The sequence below is a fragment of the Dipodomys merriami genome, unplaced genomic scaffold (genome assembly GCF_024711535.1).
Source record: "Dipodomys merriami isolate MVZ:Mamm:240054 unplaced genomic scaffold, mDipMer1.0.p SCAF_176, whole genome shotgun sequence".
Lineage (NCBI taxonomy): Eukaryota > Metazoa > Chordata > Mammalia > Rodentia > Heteromyidae > Dipodomys > Dipodomys merriami.
In genome coordinates, this window is record NW_027203115.1 from 1864920 (window position 1) to 1883749 (window position 18830).

An 18830-nucleotide genomic window follows, 5' to 3' on the forward strand; every position below is an offset into this window, starting at 1 on the left:
TAGAGTGCTCTAACCTGAGCACAAAAGTGCAGGGACAGCACCCAGGCCTTGTGTTCAAGTCCCACAACCAACCCCCACCACCCAAAAAAAATTACAAGGCAGAATATAGGCCAGGCTTCAAGTCTTTTTGGATCAGGGTAAAAAGGGCTGGAGGGATGGCTTATCAGTGGAGTGTGTGCAAGCATGAGAACCTGAATTCAAACCTCATTACTGCCCAAGGGGAAAATACAATCAACCATTGTGGAGGTTTAACTTTTCTATACAAGTTTATATGCACATGCTTCAACTGTATCCCTTTTTAAGACTTACCTCTGCCATCTGCTGCTTTCTCTGAGCTTTTGTGGCCTCAGTATAGGCATTGTGGTCTGTCTCAATGATTATAAGGTTGTTACTTTCAGGATGGATGACAAATTTCCTGGGTGTGTACTGCAACGGGAAGGCTACTTGATTGAAGACAGCACCTAGCTTCTCCAATGCCAAAATCCTGTGACAAAGGCACATGGGTTAACAGGTTACTAGCTCAGGTCCTAGATACTGGTGAGATGTACCATGAGCAGTCACAGCAATCACAGTCCCTACAGATCTAGTGTTGGTATCAACATGACACAAAAGCCTTCTAAGGTATACAGGAGACGAGGGGATCCAGAAGGTCCTTCCCCTTCAGCAACATATACCACTGTCCACAGAAATTCTGGTAGATTTACCAGTGAAACATACATTATGAACATCAAAGGAAACTTCTAACTTCAAAGACAATGTGCCAACCTGAGGCATATGTACCGATTGTGTTACATGAAACAGAGTGGAAGGTGGTAAAATCTACAAGAGGTAAGGCCTAGTGAGCGATCATGAGGTCATTGGGGGTGTGCCCTCAAAAGGGTATTATGGGATTTGACTTCATTTCTCCTCTGTTCCCTGACTCATGATATAAACCAACAGTTTTGCTGTGCTACACAATCCTACTAAAAAATCCTACCTTACCGCTGGCCAAAAGCAATCATGAACTAGCATCAAAACTATGAGCTAATAAAAATCTTTTCTAAGTTGATTATCTCAAGTATTTTATTTTGGTAATGCAAAACTAGCACAAATAACTCAGTAATAAAAGAAATGGACAACAGATCCAAGAATGGCCAATAAACACAAGAAAATATACTCAATATCATCCATTTGAGAAATGCTTATCTAAACTGTGAGATAGCACTTCATATCCAATAAAATCTCTAAAATCAAAGCCACTTGTGAGAATGTGAAAAAAATGAGATCCTATTTTGGCTAGTAGGAGTGTAAAACAATATAATCACTTTGAAATATAGTCTGTAATTCCTCCAAAATTAAATATAAAGCCAAGCACAAGGATTCACACTTATAATCCCAGTTATTCAAGAGATAAGTTGAAATGATCACAGTCTGAGGACAGGCTGGGCAGAAAGTCAGTGAGACTCCCATCTCAACCAATAAGCAAGCCATGAACCAGGTACCAGCTGGCTCATGCCTGTAATCGTAGCTACTCAGGAGGTTCTCAGGAGGCTGAGATCTAAGGATAGTAGTTCATAGCCAGACTGGACAGGAAGGTCCATAAGATTCTCATCTCCAATTAATCCCCAGAAAACCGAAGCGGTACTGTGGCTCAGAGTGGCAGAGCACTAGCCTTGAGCAAAAAAGCTCAGAAACTGCCCCCAAGATCTGAGTTTAAGCACCACGACAAAAAGAAAAAAAGCCAAGAATGGTGGTGTTTGCCTGAGGTCCTAGCTATGTAAGAGGCCAAAGGAAAAGATTCAAATTTAAGATTGGCCCCAAGCTGAAACATGAAGCCCTATGTGAAAAATAAGTAAAGTGATAAAATGATAAGAGCCCTGCCTAACATTAAGTGTAAGATTCTGAGTTCAAAACCCACCATAGTGCCCCCTCCAAAAGTTAAACATAGCTATTACTACATGACCTATCAGTTCCATGCTTTAAAGAAAATGAAAATCTTTGTTTACACAAAAATTCACACACAGGCTGGGAAGGTAGCTCAGTGGTAGAGTGCATGCCTTGCAAGCATGAGGCCCTGGGTTCAATTCCTCAGCACCACATAAACAGAAAAAGCCAGAAGTGGTACTGTGGCTCCAGTGGTAGAGCCTTGAGCTGAAGAGATGAGGGACAGCACCCAGGCCCAGAGTTCAGGCCCCATGACCGGCAAAAAAAAAAAAAAAAAAATTCACACACAAATGTTCAAACAACCAAAAAATACAGTTGGTTCGAGTAATAAGTGCTGACACCAATACCCATGCTTAAACATAAAATAAATAAAAATAATGGGAAAATAAAAACTGAACTCTCAAGATTGCTCTTGAGCTAAATATTAAAACTTGGCTTTGAAAGTCTAAATAGAAGCTAAAACTCAAAATCACCGAAACTTGGCTCTAAGGTTTTAAAAGCCTGGGCCAAATGAAGGTTCCAATTGCAACACACAAGTCTAATCATGAAAAGCTGGCTCTCTACTATCTATCCACCACTAGCAAAACCACAGGCTGTGACTCTGCAGAAATGCTTCCTACAGGGCTCTAAACCCAGGACTCACCTCAGAGTGTTAGTGGAAATGGCCACAATGCCCTCAGGACACTGTTCAGAAGCAAAGCCAGATGCAAACTCCAAGGTCTCATAAGAGAGGGGTGTGAGATGAAAGCGAGATTGGTAAGAATAGCTCAACCACGAGCGGCTTGACATGGCCAACACCTAAAGAGATTAGAACATACCTAATAAATGGAAAAAACTCAAACACAGTAGGCTGACTGAATAATTTAAACCCAAATTTCAATCCATAGAATACTCTAGTCATTGTGTTGGATACCAGTGGGGCTCACACCTGTAATCCTAGCTACTCAGGAGGCTGAGATTTGAGGATCATGGTTAAAAGCTAGCTTAGGGAGGAAAGCACGAGATTCTTATTTTCAATAAACTACTCAAAAAGAGCCAGAAGTGAAGTAGTAGCTTAAATGGTAGAATGCTAGCCTTAAGCAAAAAAAGCTCAGGGATAACACCCAGGTCCTGAGTTTAAACCCCAGGAAAGGTACCTTCCCCTGACAAAAATAAAAGAGGCAGGGAAGGGGATCAGTGATAGAGTGCTTGTCTTCCATGCATGAGATCCTGGGTTCAATTCCACAGCACTACATAAGCAGAAAAATCTGGAAGTGGTGCTATGGCTCAAGTGGTAGAGCGCTAGCCTTGAGCTGAAGAGCTGAGGGACAGCACCCAGGGCCAGAGTTCAGGTACCACAACTAACACAGAAAGAGAAGAGAGAAGAGAGAAGAGAGAAGAGAGAAGAGAGAAGAGAGAAAAGAGAAGAGAGAAGAGAGAAGAGAGGTGAGGCCATCACTGGCAAAAGAAGCCTAGAGAAGAGGCAGTATGACTCAGTAAATTCTAAAATCACAGCTAATCAGTCCCTTTTTTCTAAGTTGTTTCTATATGTGTAAAATAGGAATTAATTATCCTAAGGCTGGGCAGCTGTAATTAAACAAAGTATTAAACAAAGAATTAAACAAAGTAACATTTAAGAATTAGCACAGTGCCCAGTAACACTAATATCCTAAACTTGACTGGCTTACTCATGGCTGGTGGTGCCCTGGATGGAAAGTCTTAGCCCCAGCCATAGTTGTTCAGTCTAAAGAAAACTCCAATATTCCTAAAGTCAAATAATGGCACAGTGCCATACAACTTTCCAGTTAAAATGGTCTAGGTTAAGTGAACCCAACAAACTAGTCATGATCAAACGAACTATAGACTAATGAATTAAAGTACATCTTATAACAAAGGGATTGTTTTTTTTAAGCTGGTGTCATTTTACATTCAAATGTGCTGCCTGCCCCCTTAGATCACTTACTGCCTCTTGGCCTTGCATTCGGACCCGGAAGAGCTTCACAGGACGAGACCCCAGGTACCTAGTGCGGGTGTCAGACAAGTCCCCAGTGACAGGATCTAGGACAGTTCTCAGCAGCACACCATTCTAACCAAAAGGAAAGGAATAGGTGAAACATTCAAGATGCAACTTATCACCCATGAAAGAAAATGACTTGGTAATTTTTAAAAACACCCTAGCAATAGCTATCCCTCATTCACTCACTGAAATAGTTACTAAGCATCTACTAAGTGAAAAACACTTCTTTTCACAATATACCTTACAAATTTTTTAAATTGTGTACATTAAAATCTTCTTTATAACTAAAATAGATCCACAGTTGAAGAGCCAAGCCTTTTTGACTATGGTCCTAAAACACCATTTTCCCTAAAAAGAAAAAGCTGCTAAGAGAAATGTCTGATTCAAGGCTAAGGCAAGAATGTTATTAGGTGTAAAAATACTTCTTTCCAGACCTACTTTGCTGTAATGAAATGAATCCACAGCAACACTATTCATTGTCCTAAGCAGTTATCTGAAACTATGTACACAAAAAATTCTAGTAATTAAAGGAGTATGTGAAATCTACATACAGAAGGCCTGATACAATGGGAACAATGGGAACTTCTGGAACTCTTACCTGCAGCCCAATGTTCAGATACAGGAAACCAATAGAACCTCTTTCACCCAGCTCATCCTGCTTCTCAGTTCCACCCATTTCCACAATACACAAGGACTCAGGTTGGGCTGGGAGAGCCTGCATACTCAAAGGTTGCAAACAGTCCTGGGAGTAGAAGAATATAGGGGGGAAAATATTATAACACTAAAAAAACAAAAATCACAAGGAAATACCAATTTTGGAAAATAACATACACAAAGGCTAGTACTCAAAAGAACTTTCTCGTGGGCAAGAAAAAACATGGTGCTGAGGAATCAAACCCAGGGCCTAATGCATGCAAGGCAAACACTACCACTGAGCCAACTTCCCAGCCCATGAGTGGTTTTTTGGTTTTTTTGTCAGCCGTGGGGCTTGAACTCTGGGCCTGGGCGCTGTCCCTCAGCTCTTCAGCTCAAGGCGAGCGCTCTACCACTTGAGCTACAGCGCCACTTCCAGTTTTCTGGTGGTTTATTGGAGATAGGAGTCTCACGGTCTCTCCTGCCTGGGCTGGCTTTGAACCGCGATCCTCAGATCTCAGCCTCCTGAGTAGCTAGGATTACAGGCGTGAGCCACCAGCGCCTGGCTCCATGAGTGGTTTTTTTAAGACATGGTTTCCCCTTTGTAGGCCTTAAACTTTGCAATCCTGCTGCCTCAGCATTCTGAGTGCTGGGTACATAGGCATGTACTACCCTACAATTGGGGATGAGTTAGTTGCCAGAGGGTAAAAACTATTAAACAAAATCTCAGAATAAGCTCTGGGAGGAATTTCCATTCCTCTTTTTATCAAAACTGACAGTGATAAAAGTAAACAAGCAAAGGTTATATCCTCTAAGTTATTAAGTCCCTAGAGAAAGTAAAATTCTATTCCATAATAATAGTCTCAAGAAGCTGGGAGCTGTTGGCTCATGCCTGTAATCCTAGCTACTCAGGAGGACAAGATCTGAAAATTATAGTCCAAAGTTAGCCAGGGCAGGAAAGTCCGTGAGACTCTTAACTCCAATTAAATACCAGAAAACTGAAGTGGAGCTGTGGCTCAAAGTGGTCAGTACCTAGGCTGAGTTCAAGCCTCAAAAAAACAAAACGAAACAACAATAACAACAATAACAACAACAAAAAACCAAGCTTTTTTTTTTTTTTAACTGCAAAAAGGACTCAGGGCTTATGCCAAAGAAATACTAGTAATCTCAGACCAACATCCTTAAGCCACAGCGTAAAACTCAAGGTATGCTGCCTTTGGAGTAGCAGCACCTATATAGCTCAGTAGTAGAGTAGAGCTCCTGCCCTGGGCAAGTTACCAATACCACAAACCCAAAAAGAAAGAAAGAAAGAAAAAAGAAATTAAGCAACAGCAATAGGTTTTGGGATCCAGATTTGAAGTTGAGAGTATCACTCACTGAGGGATCCAGGGAGATGATTCTGACAGTGTTGTCCACCAGACCTACAGCCAGGAAGCGAGATCGCTGCTCTCCAGGAGGTACGTTGGCCAGACTCATGCACACCACATCTGCTGACATCTCCTTCCGTTCTGTGTACTCATTCAACTGTCCTGACTATAAAAGGGGAAAAAAGGAGATGAGTACTCCAGACCTGAACCCAAGGAGGAAGGCTTAGGTTTCTTTGTTTCCTCTTACTCCTCTTATAATAGTCAAAATCTAAGAATTTCTCCCAAGTGTGACAAAATCAAGAAACATTTGACAAGCTCAATATACCAACATTCTCAAAGCCAAACTAGTTTTCAGAAATTGGAAATATACATATATAAATCTATTTATGCTTTGAATGAAAGAGAATTCAAATATGATGATTAAAAGCGAAGTCTCAAGTTAGACATGGATTGATCATGCCTGTAATCCTAGCTTCTCAGGAAGCTGAGATTTTAGGGTCACAGGATAGAAAGGTCCTTGGGACTCTATCTCTAAGCAGGAAAGAGCTGGTCTGGAAGTATAGCTCAAGTAGTAAAGTGCCAGCCATAAACAAAAAGCCAAGCAAGAACCTGAAGCCGAGTCCAAGTTTTAATACTAAACAACACCTCAGCCACTGTAGACATTTTGATTGCAAAATAATTTCTCCAGTATCATTCCATATTCAAGACAAAAAAAATGTGAAATTGATTTAGATGGCATAAAGTAAATATAAGCCAAATATCTTGGGGAAAATACATAAAGTTCAGAGGGAGAAGTGTCTCACTGCTAAGCAGGATCTTGAAGCAGACTTGTTTTCCCCTCTGAAAAGAGCTAGATTGACCAACAGGCACTTCTAGTCCCCCATTGTTTTTCTTATGCACACATTCCAGATGCTTCAATGACAACTCCCATCTTTACTCTGCACCCTACACTAACTCCTTCAGTGAATATAACAGAGGGCCTCAATTCCACAAAACAAACAAATGAAAATAAACCATACGGGGTCCATCTCAAAATAGACCAGCTCTCCTCCTGTCAGAGCAATCACTACTTGTCGCTGGTTCACTGCACATTTTACAATCGTTTTCTTCCCAGGAGTCTTCCACTCATTGACTCTCTTGTCTGCTCGTATGTGCCGAATGCCATCTGGATACACCTAGCCAACAAAAGAAAGAAACTTGATTTTAGCAATTTGATTTCATCACTCAGAATGATCTTCACACCACTAAACCTGGCACCAACTTGAATTAGTAGGCCCTAGACAAGATCAACTTTTTTTTTTTTTTGGTTGGTTATGGGGCCTGAACTCTGGGCTTTAGGCGCTGTCCCTCAGCTCTTCAGCTCAAAGCTAGCACTCTCCCACTTGAACCACAGCACCACTTCCGGCCTTTTCTGCTCATGTGGTACTGAGGAATCAAACCCAGGGCCTCATGAATGCAAGGCAAGCACTCTACCACTAAGCTACCTTCCCAGCCCCTCAATTTTTTTTAGAGTTTATGTTTACAATGTTAACTGCAAGGAAGTTCAAAGTTCCTTGGCAAAATGCATACAAAATATACAGTAGTTCTAATCTACTCAGCGTGTATTCTAGCTATTATTCAGGAAGCTGAGACCAAGTGAATCAAGGTGAGTCCATACCAGATAGAAAAGTCTGGAAGACCTTATCTCCAAAATAACTAGTAAAAAGCTGGGCTGGAGGCATGACTCAAGTAGTGTGGGTAAGAAAGCAAGCCAAGGGCTGGGAAGGTGGCTCAGTGGTAGAGCGCTTGCCTTGCATGCCAAAGGCCCTGGGTTCGATTCCTCAGCACCACATACGCAAAAAGAAAAAAGCCGGAAGTGGCGCTGTGGCTCAAGTGGTAGAGTGCTAGCCTTGAGCTCAAGAGCTGAGGGACAGCGCCCAGGCCCAGAGTTCAGGCCCCACGACCGGACCCCAAAAAAAAAAAACAAACAAACAAAGAAAGCAAGCCAAGAAGGTTCAAAGCCCCAAATAACAGCACCTCCCACAAAAATATTTAATACTGCTGAAATGGAAGGTTCTGTAATAGAGAAATGGTGGCAAGATCAACCAGAATTTTATACTTCTAAATTCACCAAGTAACTAAGTTGGCAAAAACTTAAAAAGACTTAACTCAGTGCAGTTTTCTGTTGATGTAATAGTATGTACTCCCTATAAACATGTCTGGAAAGTAAAGGTGGAGCGATATAAACAAGTTGTTTATAAAACAAGTAATGCAAAGGACAATCCAAGCTGAGCATGTACCAAACAAGTTCTAAGAATCCTCACCTGCACCAAAGCATCATCTCCTAACAAGGAGCAAGACAAGGTTGGGGTGGTACCCAGGAACCCAGAGTCAGTCACTTCTTCTACAGTCTCTCCAATAGAAAGTACAAGGGTGGCATTCACGAAAGAAACAATAATGTAGGCATCAAACTCATCTGGAAAAGTAAAGAAAGGAGTTGGTTAGTGAAGAATTTATCATAATTACAAAGCCAAATGAGATACTAAGAGTTTTTAGAAAACTTCCAAAGTACTTCTGTGTGTGTAATAAAAACACACATACACATACAAACACATACACACACCCAACAGGATGAGATTCACAAGGATAACTGAGGGTTTTAACAGTCTACAGATAAACAGCTAAATACACTGAGTACAAATGTCTTCCTCTTAACACCTCAAAAAACTTACATTTTTTTGAAACATTTGCAGAGATGAGAACACAAAGAAATCTGAGGCATGGGAAAAATTTAAATATTCGCAAAGATTAAAAGAGACTACTTAAGCCTCCATGAGATTAACTCATTCTAGGGTTGAGACTAGGAATTCTAGTCCCATTGGGAATGATTTAATAATATCAGATACCCAGGAAATTGAGGGGGAGCAGGGGGAGTTAATATTATCAGTCCTTGACCTCTTAGTTTTTCACTATTTAAAAATACAACTTATCCAGTGCTCATGAGCAAACCCTATTAGGATTTGCTTTTCATAAGGAAAAGTAGTTGGGTAAACAAACACTATATGAGGTTCTCAAGGAAGTCAGAGATCTGAGATACAGGCAACTCTAGAAGTTCCCTGAAGATCCAGTTGTCAAAGGCCATCTATTTCCCATATCTCCCATTCTACAACATAAGAGTTTCTCTTTTCCCACATTCACAAAGTGTGACATAAAGCTCGCTATGGGTTGAATATAGTTACATTTAGTTTTTAAAGAGTTGAGGTTTTCTACTTCATATAAAGTGTATTTTTCCAACTTTTTGTTCCCCATAGCTAGAAATTAGGTAAACAAAGGATATAATAGCAGTTGTGGAATGAATACTAAAACAATAGCAGCTGTAGGACTAGTGTGCTACTCATACAAAAGATACATTTCTAGCTTTGATTTCTCCGAATGAGGTTCAGTTAAACTAAAGCTCCATTAGTTGATCAGAATCTGTAATTTCTTCTGTGCTACAGACCACTAATCCAGACATCAAGCTAGGATGAATTAAGGATGGTCATCTGTTCTGCCCCTAACTGATGTAAGAGCAACGTCACCAATGAAGTGTCTTGTTGCCTATTGCCAGGGGGTAGATTAGTATTCTTTATAGAAAGAGAGGTCAAGTGAAAACGTGTCACTGGTAACACCTACAGTATGTTCTGATCTAAACAAGACACAAAATCAATTTGGTGGGTAGCAATCTGCTCTAATAGAAATATAATTAAACTTCTTTGTATGTAAGAAAAGTACTGTTTGACAAAACTTGTTTCAGTTAATACATGTGTTTACTAAGTTAGCTTAAGAGCAAGGACCAAAGCTCTTTCCCAATTAATACCCTCTAAGGGCCAGACCAGGTATCCATAAGGAGTAACACTGGACAAGATAACTGTTTTTTTGGTTTTTGATTTTTTTTTTACTATACTTTAATTGTCAGTGTGCATTCAAATGCTTTGGAAACATTGTACAAAATGGCTTTACAAGACTAAGCATAGTTAATCATCACAAAACTAATTAGGAAAAAAAAATAATTAGGATATAGTTGACCCTGAAATGGATCTTAAATGTTCACAGCAAATCCAAAATTCATCTCCACAAGACCCCAAACTTATGGACTCTTCACTCCAGCTTGCAATGCTAAACTGCAAATTTCTGGCATGTAATAACAGAAATGGCTTACTTTTGTATGATTACTGTATCATTTCCAACACTGTGATTACTAAAACTCAGTATCTTGAAAACTATGGCAGATTAGGTTAAAGTTAAAAAACAAAGGGCTCCAAGTGACCATAATTTTTATCTCTCCTTTCAGTCCTGGGAGAAGAGGTATATTCAAGTAGAGATACTATAGAACTCTGACTTACATGAAAGAGAATTGGGGAAAAGAGGAAGGAGCAGTGCCTGGGTTTGTGCTGTCCCTTTGACCAAAGCCCCAGACTGTTCAGTAGTAAAAAGAGATGTTGAGTCAACTTATATAGGGTCATATTTCATTAGACAGTTCAGCAATCAGGAGGGCAGTTAATCTGATATCTATAAGCTGCTTTATGGATTTCTTCGTGGTGTTTATTACCCTACAAATACCCAAACATACTTCCATTCACCAGCTAGAAGACATGGCAGATTACACTGTTCTAGGGAGATGATAGGTTAAAGGAAACCAAGTTTCAGTCAAGGTAGATGAGTATAAACTGTAGATACACACAATACCCTTTTCTAGGGGTAGCAAGTCTTATAAAGGACTTTACTTCATAGGTAGATGTGATGGCCTATGTCTGTTATCCTAGTGTCCCAGGAGCTGAGATTAAGAGGATCACAGTTCTACACCAGTTTCAGGCAGAAAAGTCATAGATTAAACAGAATTAAGTTGGCCATGGTGGTACAGAGTTGCCACCCCAGCTACGATGGGAAGACTAAAGTAAGTGGCACCTTGGTAGGAAGCAAAACTCAGTACAAAAAGGGCCAGAGGTATGGCTTAGTAGTACAGCACCTGTTTAGAAAGTGAAAAGCTCTGAAATCAAACTCCAAAAACTACCGCACACACACAAAAAAGCGTAAGAATGTCTTAGTGTATGCGAACACACATTTAGGTCTCACCTCAGCAGGATTTCTATTCTGATCACTACGGAAGGAAGCAACATGGAAAAAGGGATGTGCTTCCTTCCCTTGCCTTACAATCTAAGGTTCAACAAGTTATGAACCACTGTGCAGATGACTAAGCTTCCAGTATCTCCTTCTTACTACTTTATATTCAGAGGACTTAAGAGCTTATCTTGTCTCAGCATCTTGAATATAGTTAAAAGCTTTTTCCAGGCCCTGATCTTTCAATCAGTACACCTGGAATAGACAACTCCAAAAAAGTAGGAAACTAGTTTCCTAGCTGTATGCCCTTTCTGCTTAGTAAAAACAAATTACTTTTATTTTCTACAATCTGCAGGAGAAAGTAGAGCAGCGGATCCTGACCTCAAACCACTAATAAAGGGGTGTGCATCACTGTAACACACAGTAGCACACAACTGCAGTTACCCTCTGAGAGATGCTGTCAGGGCAACCTCAGTAATTATAGATCCCTCTCCCTGGGTAAACTATAAGAACCCACAGTAGACCCTAGCAGTAGGTACACACCTGTGGTGATCAGCACCTTCACCAGCCACCTGTGGAAGAGAAAAAAAGGCTTGGTATTGGTAGTATACATCACCAAGTACCAGCCAAGGTTAGTAATTGCCTGAAGACTGCACCATGTGAGGACAGAGGAATGAATGCTCACTCAACAGTAACATGGATATCTGGAAAGAAAATGAATAGTGGGTACTTGACCTGGTTGGGGTGATTATCCAAATAATAGTACCTACAGAATAAAATTGATCAGGATACAATCCTTTCCCAGGCTTTAACAGAGAAGGAAAATGCCCAACTACAAGTTCTACCAGACAATATATTGTTGCCTACCTATCAATAAAACAGCAAACAGGAACCTTTCTTCATTCTCAAACATATATACAGACTCACTACTTATCCTCTAACTACTCCTGGCAATATTCTTGTGCCTCACATCACAACACAGCACATAATAGTTTTGCATACATGTCATCTCTTTATCTATGAGTGATAGTGAAGATTGAACCCTAGGACTGTGTACATTAGGCAATCAGTCTACAACTGAACCACCCATACTTATCTTTTCTTTTAGATGACAACTGCTTTAAGGCAGAAAGTCTATGTTAACTATTGACTATATGGTGACCATATAGTCAGTCAGGCTACAGGTTGCAAGTAAAGAACTTATCTTGAAAGAAACCAGTAAGACCAACATATGCCTACCAGTCAGTCAAAATGAACATTGGGCTGGGATTGAGGAGACAGTTCTATAATCTATTATGCTATTATGAATCACCCCTTAGGACAAACTGCCTTATTCCTAAAAATGAAGAGTAACTTTCTAGAAACCTAAATCTGGTCTACAACTTAAAATAAAATTTTTTTAAAGTTAAAAGAAGCCAGATGTGTGGTACAGGCCTATAATCCTAGCACTTAACAGGCTGAGGAAAGAGAATCGAGATTCTAGGGCAGCCTAGGGTACATAGTGAATTCCAGGACAGCTTGAGCTACATGAAACATAAAATTTAAAAAACGGGGAAATACTAAGTCATCTCAAATTATCTTTCTAATTCAAACAGTCTAGGTAAGGTTTTCAAGACATATAAAATCAACAGCCACATATTGATATTAACAGCTTCTTTCTGTAGACACTACAATGTAGAAACCTCTTAAATTATCGAATAGTTATCTTCCCAGTGAAAATGAGTCTACCATTACCCTATTCATTTTTTCCCTTTCAACATAACTCACTTGATTTCAACTACAATGAAAATAAAATCCACAAAAATGTGTACTATTCTACGAATAGAAATTTTCCTCCTACACATTTCCCAGCTCCCTTACATTTGTTCCATTCAACTAGAACATCTAAACATCAGAGAGAATTACAGCTGTTTTCTATAAAAAGCTTTGTTTGCTGGCCAGGGTGATCTTACTCACCAGTCCCACATTCTTGAGGGAAAAGAGGAAAATAAGGTCTTAGAACAGAAAGGACCTTCAGCCACAAAGTAAATCAAAGGGAAAATGAGTACTGAATTTTACTTCTGCAGAACTGAAACTCAATTTGTCACAAATTCCTTGTCATTACAATACTATGCATTTTCATATTACTTTCAATGTCAGAATAAGGTAACCATTTGGGGATTTTTTTTTAACCAAAAACTCAGACTCCTTTTCCTTGCCCACGCTCTCTTCTAAAAATTCTAATTCTATTCAATAAATCTGTTTCCTTAAGCACAAGGAGAACTGACCAATTAACTAGCCATACAAAGTATCTTAAACCATACAAAATCATGAACTTCACTGTACTTTCAACACAATAATGAGAACACAGAGAAAAATGAAAAAAGAACAAGTATCTTTATGAAGTCTAAAATCACCTAAAAGCCTCATGGTGCCATAATGTTTACACATTAAAACCTAAATAGCTGCCCTGCCCCATGTTTCCTTTATTCACTTGCACGATAGCTAACAGATAGGAAAAGCCTCAAAAATATGGTGTTAAGCCATAAGGTTCTAATATATGGAGTTAGATGAAGTGATAGAGAAATAACATGAATGCAGCCTCTTAAATCATCTACATCAGTGGCTCCCAGACCCTGTTTTAACTATTAGGAAAGGGATGCTTACCTTCAATGTGCCGACGTACTGTCCAGACAGCATTGGGGTTACCGGGTAGTTCAGAAACAGCCATTTCTGATACCTGGCAAAAGAGAAAAGAAGCCACAGATCCAGTGAGCATGAAACTCAGCTACTTGCTTAATATGCTACATAATAAAAGTTCAAAAGCAGTGTCTGTCTTACATTGTATGTCAATTTACAAGATGAGACCACCCAGTGAAAGAAGAACCAAAAACCAAAAGGATAGAATGGCAGTACCATAACAAAATAACAGAGTCATGAACAGCCAGGCGTTGTGGCTGAGATCTGAGGATCGAGGTTCAAAGCCAGCCCAGGCAGGAAAGTCCGTGAGACTCTTATCTCCAATAAGCCTATAGAAAACCAGAAGTGGTGCTGTGGCTCAAGCGGTAGAGCAATCTCGCCTTGAGCTGAAGAACAAGAGCACAGGGACAGTGCCCAAGCCCAGAGTTCAAGCTCCATGACCAACCAAAAAAAAAAAAAGTCATGAAATATCTGGGGTGGATACAGTCTGGTTTTTCTTTTTTTTTTTTTTTTTTTTTTTTGTTCATTAATAGATATATTGCATGCCTAAATCCTTCCTCAAAAAAAGCTGTAATGCCAGGCACTGGTGGCCAGCACCTGTAATCCTAGCTAAAGATGAGATCTGAAGATCTTTGAAGAAAGCCAAACCAGGCAGGAAAAAGTCTATGAGACTTTTATCTCCAATTAACCACCAGAAAACCAGAAGTGGAGCTGTGGCTCAAAGTGGTAGAGCACTAGCCTTGAGCAAAAAAGCTCAGGGACTGCACCCAGGCCCTAAATCAAGCCATAGGACCGACCCAAAAAAAAAGCTGTAACTATTGAGAATGATAGAGCCCATCTCATTTATTTCCCGAGATTCCACAAAGCTAAACCCCATCTCTCTTCATGGGCCATGTCACATCCTTCAGCAAAAATATTCCTTTAGCCTTTGGTGAGCAATCACCTCTTCCATCTATGTGCTGATAGGAATCACAAACACTCTGGGGCACTATTTTGTCTTTTTTACTAGATTTATGCTTAATTTATGCACTGGTGGTTCATACCTGTAATCTAGCTACTCAGGAGACTGAGATCTGAGGATCAAAGTTTGAAGCCAGCCAGGACGGAAAAGTCCATAAGACTCGTGTCTCAAATTAACCACCAGAAAACCAGAAGTGGCACTGTAGTTCAAAGTGGTAGAGTTCTAGACCTAAGCAAAAGAACTCAGGGACAGCACCCAGGCCCTGAGTTCAAGCTCCACGACCACCACCAGCAACAACAAAAAAGAACTTCATTATCACTGCATATAATGGCACATGCCTGTAACTCTAGCACCTGGAAGGTAAATGCAGGATTCTGAGTTCTAGGACAACCTGGGTTACATGAGTACGTTCACTGACATTTATATATCAAATATAAAGACTGACAGCTACTTTGCTCAACTAGGAGCATCATCCAGACAGAAAACAGATACAACAGAGAGGAACAAAGCAATGCTTAACACTTTTAAAACATTTTTATATACAAATAATTTTATCAAGTTGGAGACAGGCAGGTAGGAAATTTAAACATCACTGAGGTCCTTTATCCCTTTAATGTACACCAAAGTTTGTTAATGCATATATGCCTTTTTTGCGAAATCAGACTGCTCACTAGTATACAATGAGCAATAAGAAATCAAGAACTATGGCTGGTAACCCCTATATATAACACCTTATTAATAACAAAATTTTATTATTTTTTAAGAAAATACGAAGTAACTATGGCTATTAGCCAGGCACCAGTGGACATGACTATAATTAGCTACTTAGGAGGCTGAGATCTAAGGATCACAGTTCAAAGCAAGCCTGGGCAGGAAAGACACACACACAAGCCTAGGCAGGAAACACACACACACACACACACACACAAAGGATCACAGTTCAAAGCAAGCCTGGTCAGGAAAGACACACACACAAGCCTAGGAGGAAAGACACATACACAAGCCTAGGCAGGAAACACACACACACACAAGCCTAGGCAGGAAACACACACACACACACTCACACACACACACGCACCCCTACCCACCTACGGCTGTAAACTGGGTACACACACACACACACACACACACACACACACACACACGCACGCACGCACCCCTACCCACCTACGGCTGTAAACTGGGTACACACACACACACACACACACACACACACGCACCCCTACCCACCTACGGCTGTAAACTGGGTCCAAGCTGTTGAAAATTTGGTGGACTAATAACATCTGGGCAGTCAAAAATGTTCAAATACCCTAGAATAGTGCTAAAAGCTACTATTTACAATATACTATGCTTTCTTAATCTTTTTGGACATGGGGTCTCACTACACCCAGACTTATCTCAGTTTACAAGGAGCTGAAATTATGGATATGCACCACCACACAGATCAAGTGTTTCATACACATTACCTCATTTAACTTACACAGTAATCCTTTAAGACAATTACCACATAAAGGTTATTTCATAGAGGAAACAAAAGCTAGGCAATGGGTATTTGGTAAGAGCCAAAATTCAATACAAGGTCATCCTAGCTATATCCCAATAAAAACTTTTAAGAACAGGCAGCAAGCTTTTTGGGAGCTATAGTTTGCAGACAAGCTCTGAAATCAAACTGCTTGAGGAAGCTTTATTTAACTTCTAACATAATCTTGCTAAAAGCATCATACTTTGCTGAGACATGAGGAAAAGACAAGAAAGGGATGGCAATTTTGAGTGCTCATATCATTTAAAAGGCACAACCATAAAGAATTTAATTAAATGCTAATATATCCACTTTGATGAATTACTATAGAAACTTAAAAATCACAGAACATACAGTAATAAGGAATAAATTTAGTCAGATACCAGAGATTGAAGTTGTAGCTCAATAGTAACAAAGCAATTTAAAAAAGTTTAAAACCAGAAGGAAGGAATAAAAAGTCCCATGTAGGTTTCTTAGCTTCTATGCCATAGCTAGTGAGCCTGGGATTACCATGCTCACAAAATTAAGGAATTGGCAATTTAAACTACGAATTTGTCTATGGCCATAAACTCTGAGTAAGTCCAATCTTGCCTAAACTTTAGAAAACCAGGGAGAAAGAATATACTTTTTCACAGAAGCAGTACATGTATTTTTAACCTCAACCAAGTAAACCCATAAACTTTGTCCATGCTTCCCTCCAAACTTGCAGAAAACTCAGAAATTCCCATTTTACCTCAAGTCCATGCCTCAAGACTCTCAGAGATGACCGGGGTCCCCTGCCACAAGCAACATACAGCTGGGGAGTGTCTTCATTAGCCAGATCAGCTATCTACAAAGAAAACAAAGGAGAAAAATGTCTATCTACATGTGTTACATTTTCAAATACAAATATACTTTTCAGGATATAAACTACTTTGAAGTCACATATATAGACTATGTTTCACTACGGTGATCCCAGAGATATGTAGTTCTTAAACTACATCTTAATCTAATGTAAGGAATATCCATTACTCTTGAGATTCAAAAACAGCTGCCTAGCATTACTCATGAAAGAAATGATGGGAAAGACGCATGTACCTGGCAAAACAAAATGGGAGAGAGGCTGTCCAATTCATCTACCAGAACAAGATTTTTGAGAGGTCTTGGCTGAAAAAAGAATGTGTCTCCTTCTTCCAGAGGCATAGCAGATGAAAATTCAGGTTCTTCATCATCATCTCCAAGATGTGCAATTTGATATAAGTAACTAAGAAGATACAGAAAAACAAAAAATTAAAGATTATCTATTTGAAGACAACATTTAGGAAGCGATGGTACTAATGAAGTAAAACTGGTTATGCATCTTTGTTGTGGTTGAAAGATGGGTATAGGTAGAAAGTTCTAACTCCCTTTTTTGTTTTTGTGCCAGTCCTGGGGCTTGAACTCAGGGCCTGAGCAATGTTCCTGAGAGCTTCTTTTGGTCAAGGCCAGTGAGCGGTACACCACTTGAACTACAGCACTTCCAGCTTTTACTGAGTAGGTTATTGGAGATAAGAGTCACATGTACTTTTCTGCCCAGTCTGGCTTCTTACAACGATCCTCAGATCTTAGTCTCCAAATAAACTAAGATTATAGGCATGAGCTATGTGTACTCTACCAGTGACCTCTGAGCTATGGCCACAGACCCATTCTCTCTTATAGGAGAAAATTTCCATAACAAATAAGAATATAAAAAGCTGGGCGCTGGTGGCTCAAGCCTGTAATGCTAACTACTCAGGAGGATGAGCTCTGAGGATAACAATTTCAAAGCCATCCCAAGCAGGAAAGCCCGTGAGACTCTTATCTACAATTATCCACCAAGAAACTGGAAATGTCCTGGTAGCTTAAATGGTAGAGTGCTTACCTTGAGCTGAAGAGCTCAGGGACAGCACCCAGGCCTAGGGTTTAAACCCTAATACCAACAACAACAAAAAAAAAAAAAAAAGAGAGAAAAGTCATTTTTTTTTTTTTTTTGGGTCTGGTCGTGGGGCCTGAACTCTGGGCCTGGGCGCTGTCCCTCAGCTCTTCAGCTCAAGGCTAGCGCTCTACCACTTGAGCCACAGCGCCACTTCCGGCTTTTTTCTTTTTGCTTATGTGGTACTGAGGAATCGAACCCAGGGCCTCAGACATGCAAGGCAAGCACTCTACCACTGAGCCACCTTCCCAGCCCTGAGAGAGAAGTCATTTTAAGCCCAGTATTCAGTCCCCAAGTTCAAGCCCCAGAGTGGCACCAAAAAAAAAAAAAAAACGCTGAAGGAGAAAACTCAAATGGTAGATTTCCTGCCTCGCTAACAAAAGGCTGAGTTCAGGGCTGGGAAGGTGGCTCAGTGGTAGAGTGCTTGCCTTGCATGCATGAGGCCCTGGGTTCGATTCCTCAGCACCACATAAGCAAAAAGAAAAAAGCCGGAAGTGGCGCTGTGGCTCAAGTGGTAGAGCGCTAGCCTTGAACTGAAGAGCTGAGGGACAGCGCCCAGACCCAGAGTTCAGGCCCCACAACCAGACCCCCCCCCCCCCAAAAAAAGTTAATTACAAGGCAGGCTTGGCAGTAGAGTTACCTGTATAGCAAGCCTGAGGCCCTGAGTTCAAATTTCAGGAAAACCATGGGGGAAAAAATGAAGAGACAAAACTTAATTACAAAAAAAAAAAAAATTAAATCTCTAC

General features: G+C 40.2%; 1 protein-coding gene across 1 annotated transcript in view; it reads right to left on the bottom strand.

Annotated features, from left to right (window-relative positions):
• The window catches only part of Sf3b3 (splicing factor 3b subunit 3), a 41009-nt gene that overhangs the window by 7614 nt on the left and 14565 nt on the right, over window positions 1–18830 (bottom strand). The window contains exons 9-18 of the mRNA XM_070026263.1: window positions 17232–17397; window positions 16888–16983; window positions 13642–13714; window positions 8223–8374; window positions 6939–7094; window positions 5930–6085; window positions 4518–4661; window positions 3866–3988; window positions 2567–2721; window positions 310–484 (exon numbers count right to left, since the gene is read on the bottom strand). Of these exons, the coding sequence (XP_069882364.1) occupies window positions 310–484; window positions 2567–2721; window positions 3866–3988; window positions 4518–4661; window positions 5930–6085; window positions 6939–7094; window positions 8223–8374; window positions 13642–13714; window positions 16888–16983; window positions 17232–17397 (1396 nt within the window). The remainder of the gene's footprint in view (window positions 1–309; window positions 485–2566; window positions 2722–3865; window positions 3989–4517; window positions 4662–5929; window positions 6086–6938; window positions 7095–8222; window positions 8375–13641; window positions 13715–16887; window positions 16984–17231; window positions 17398–18830) is intronic.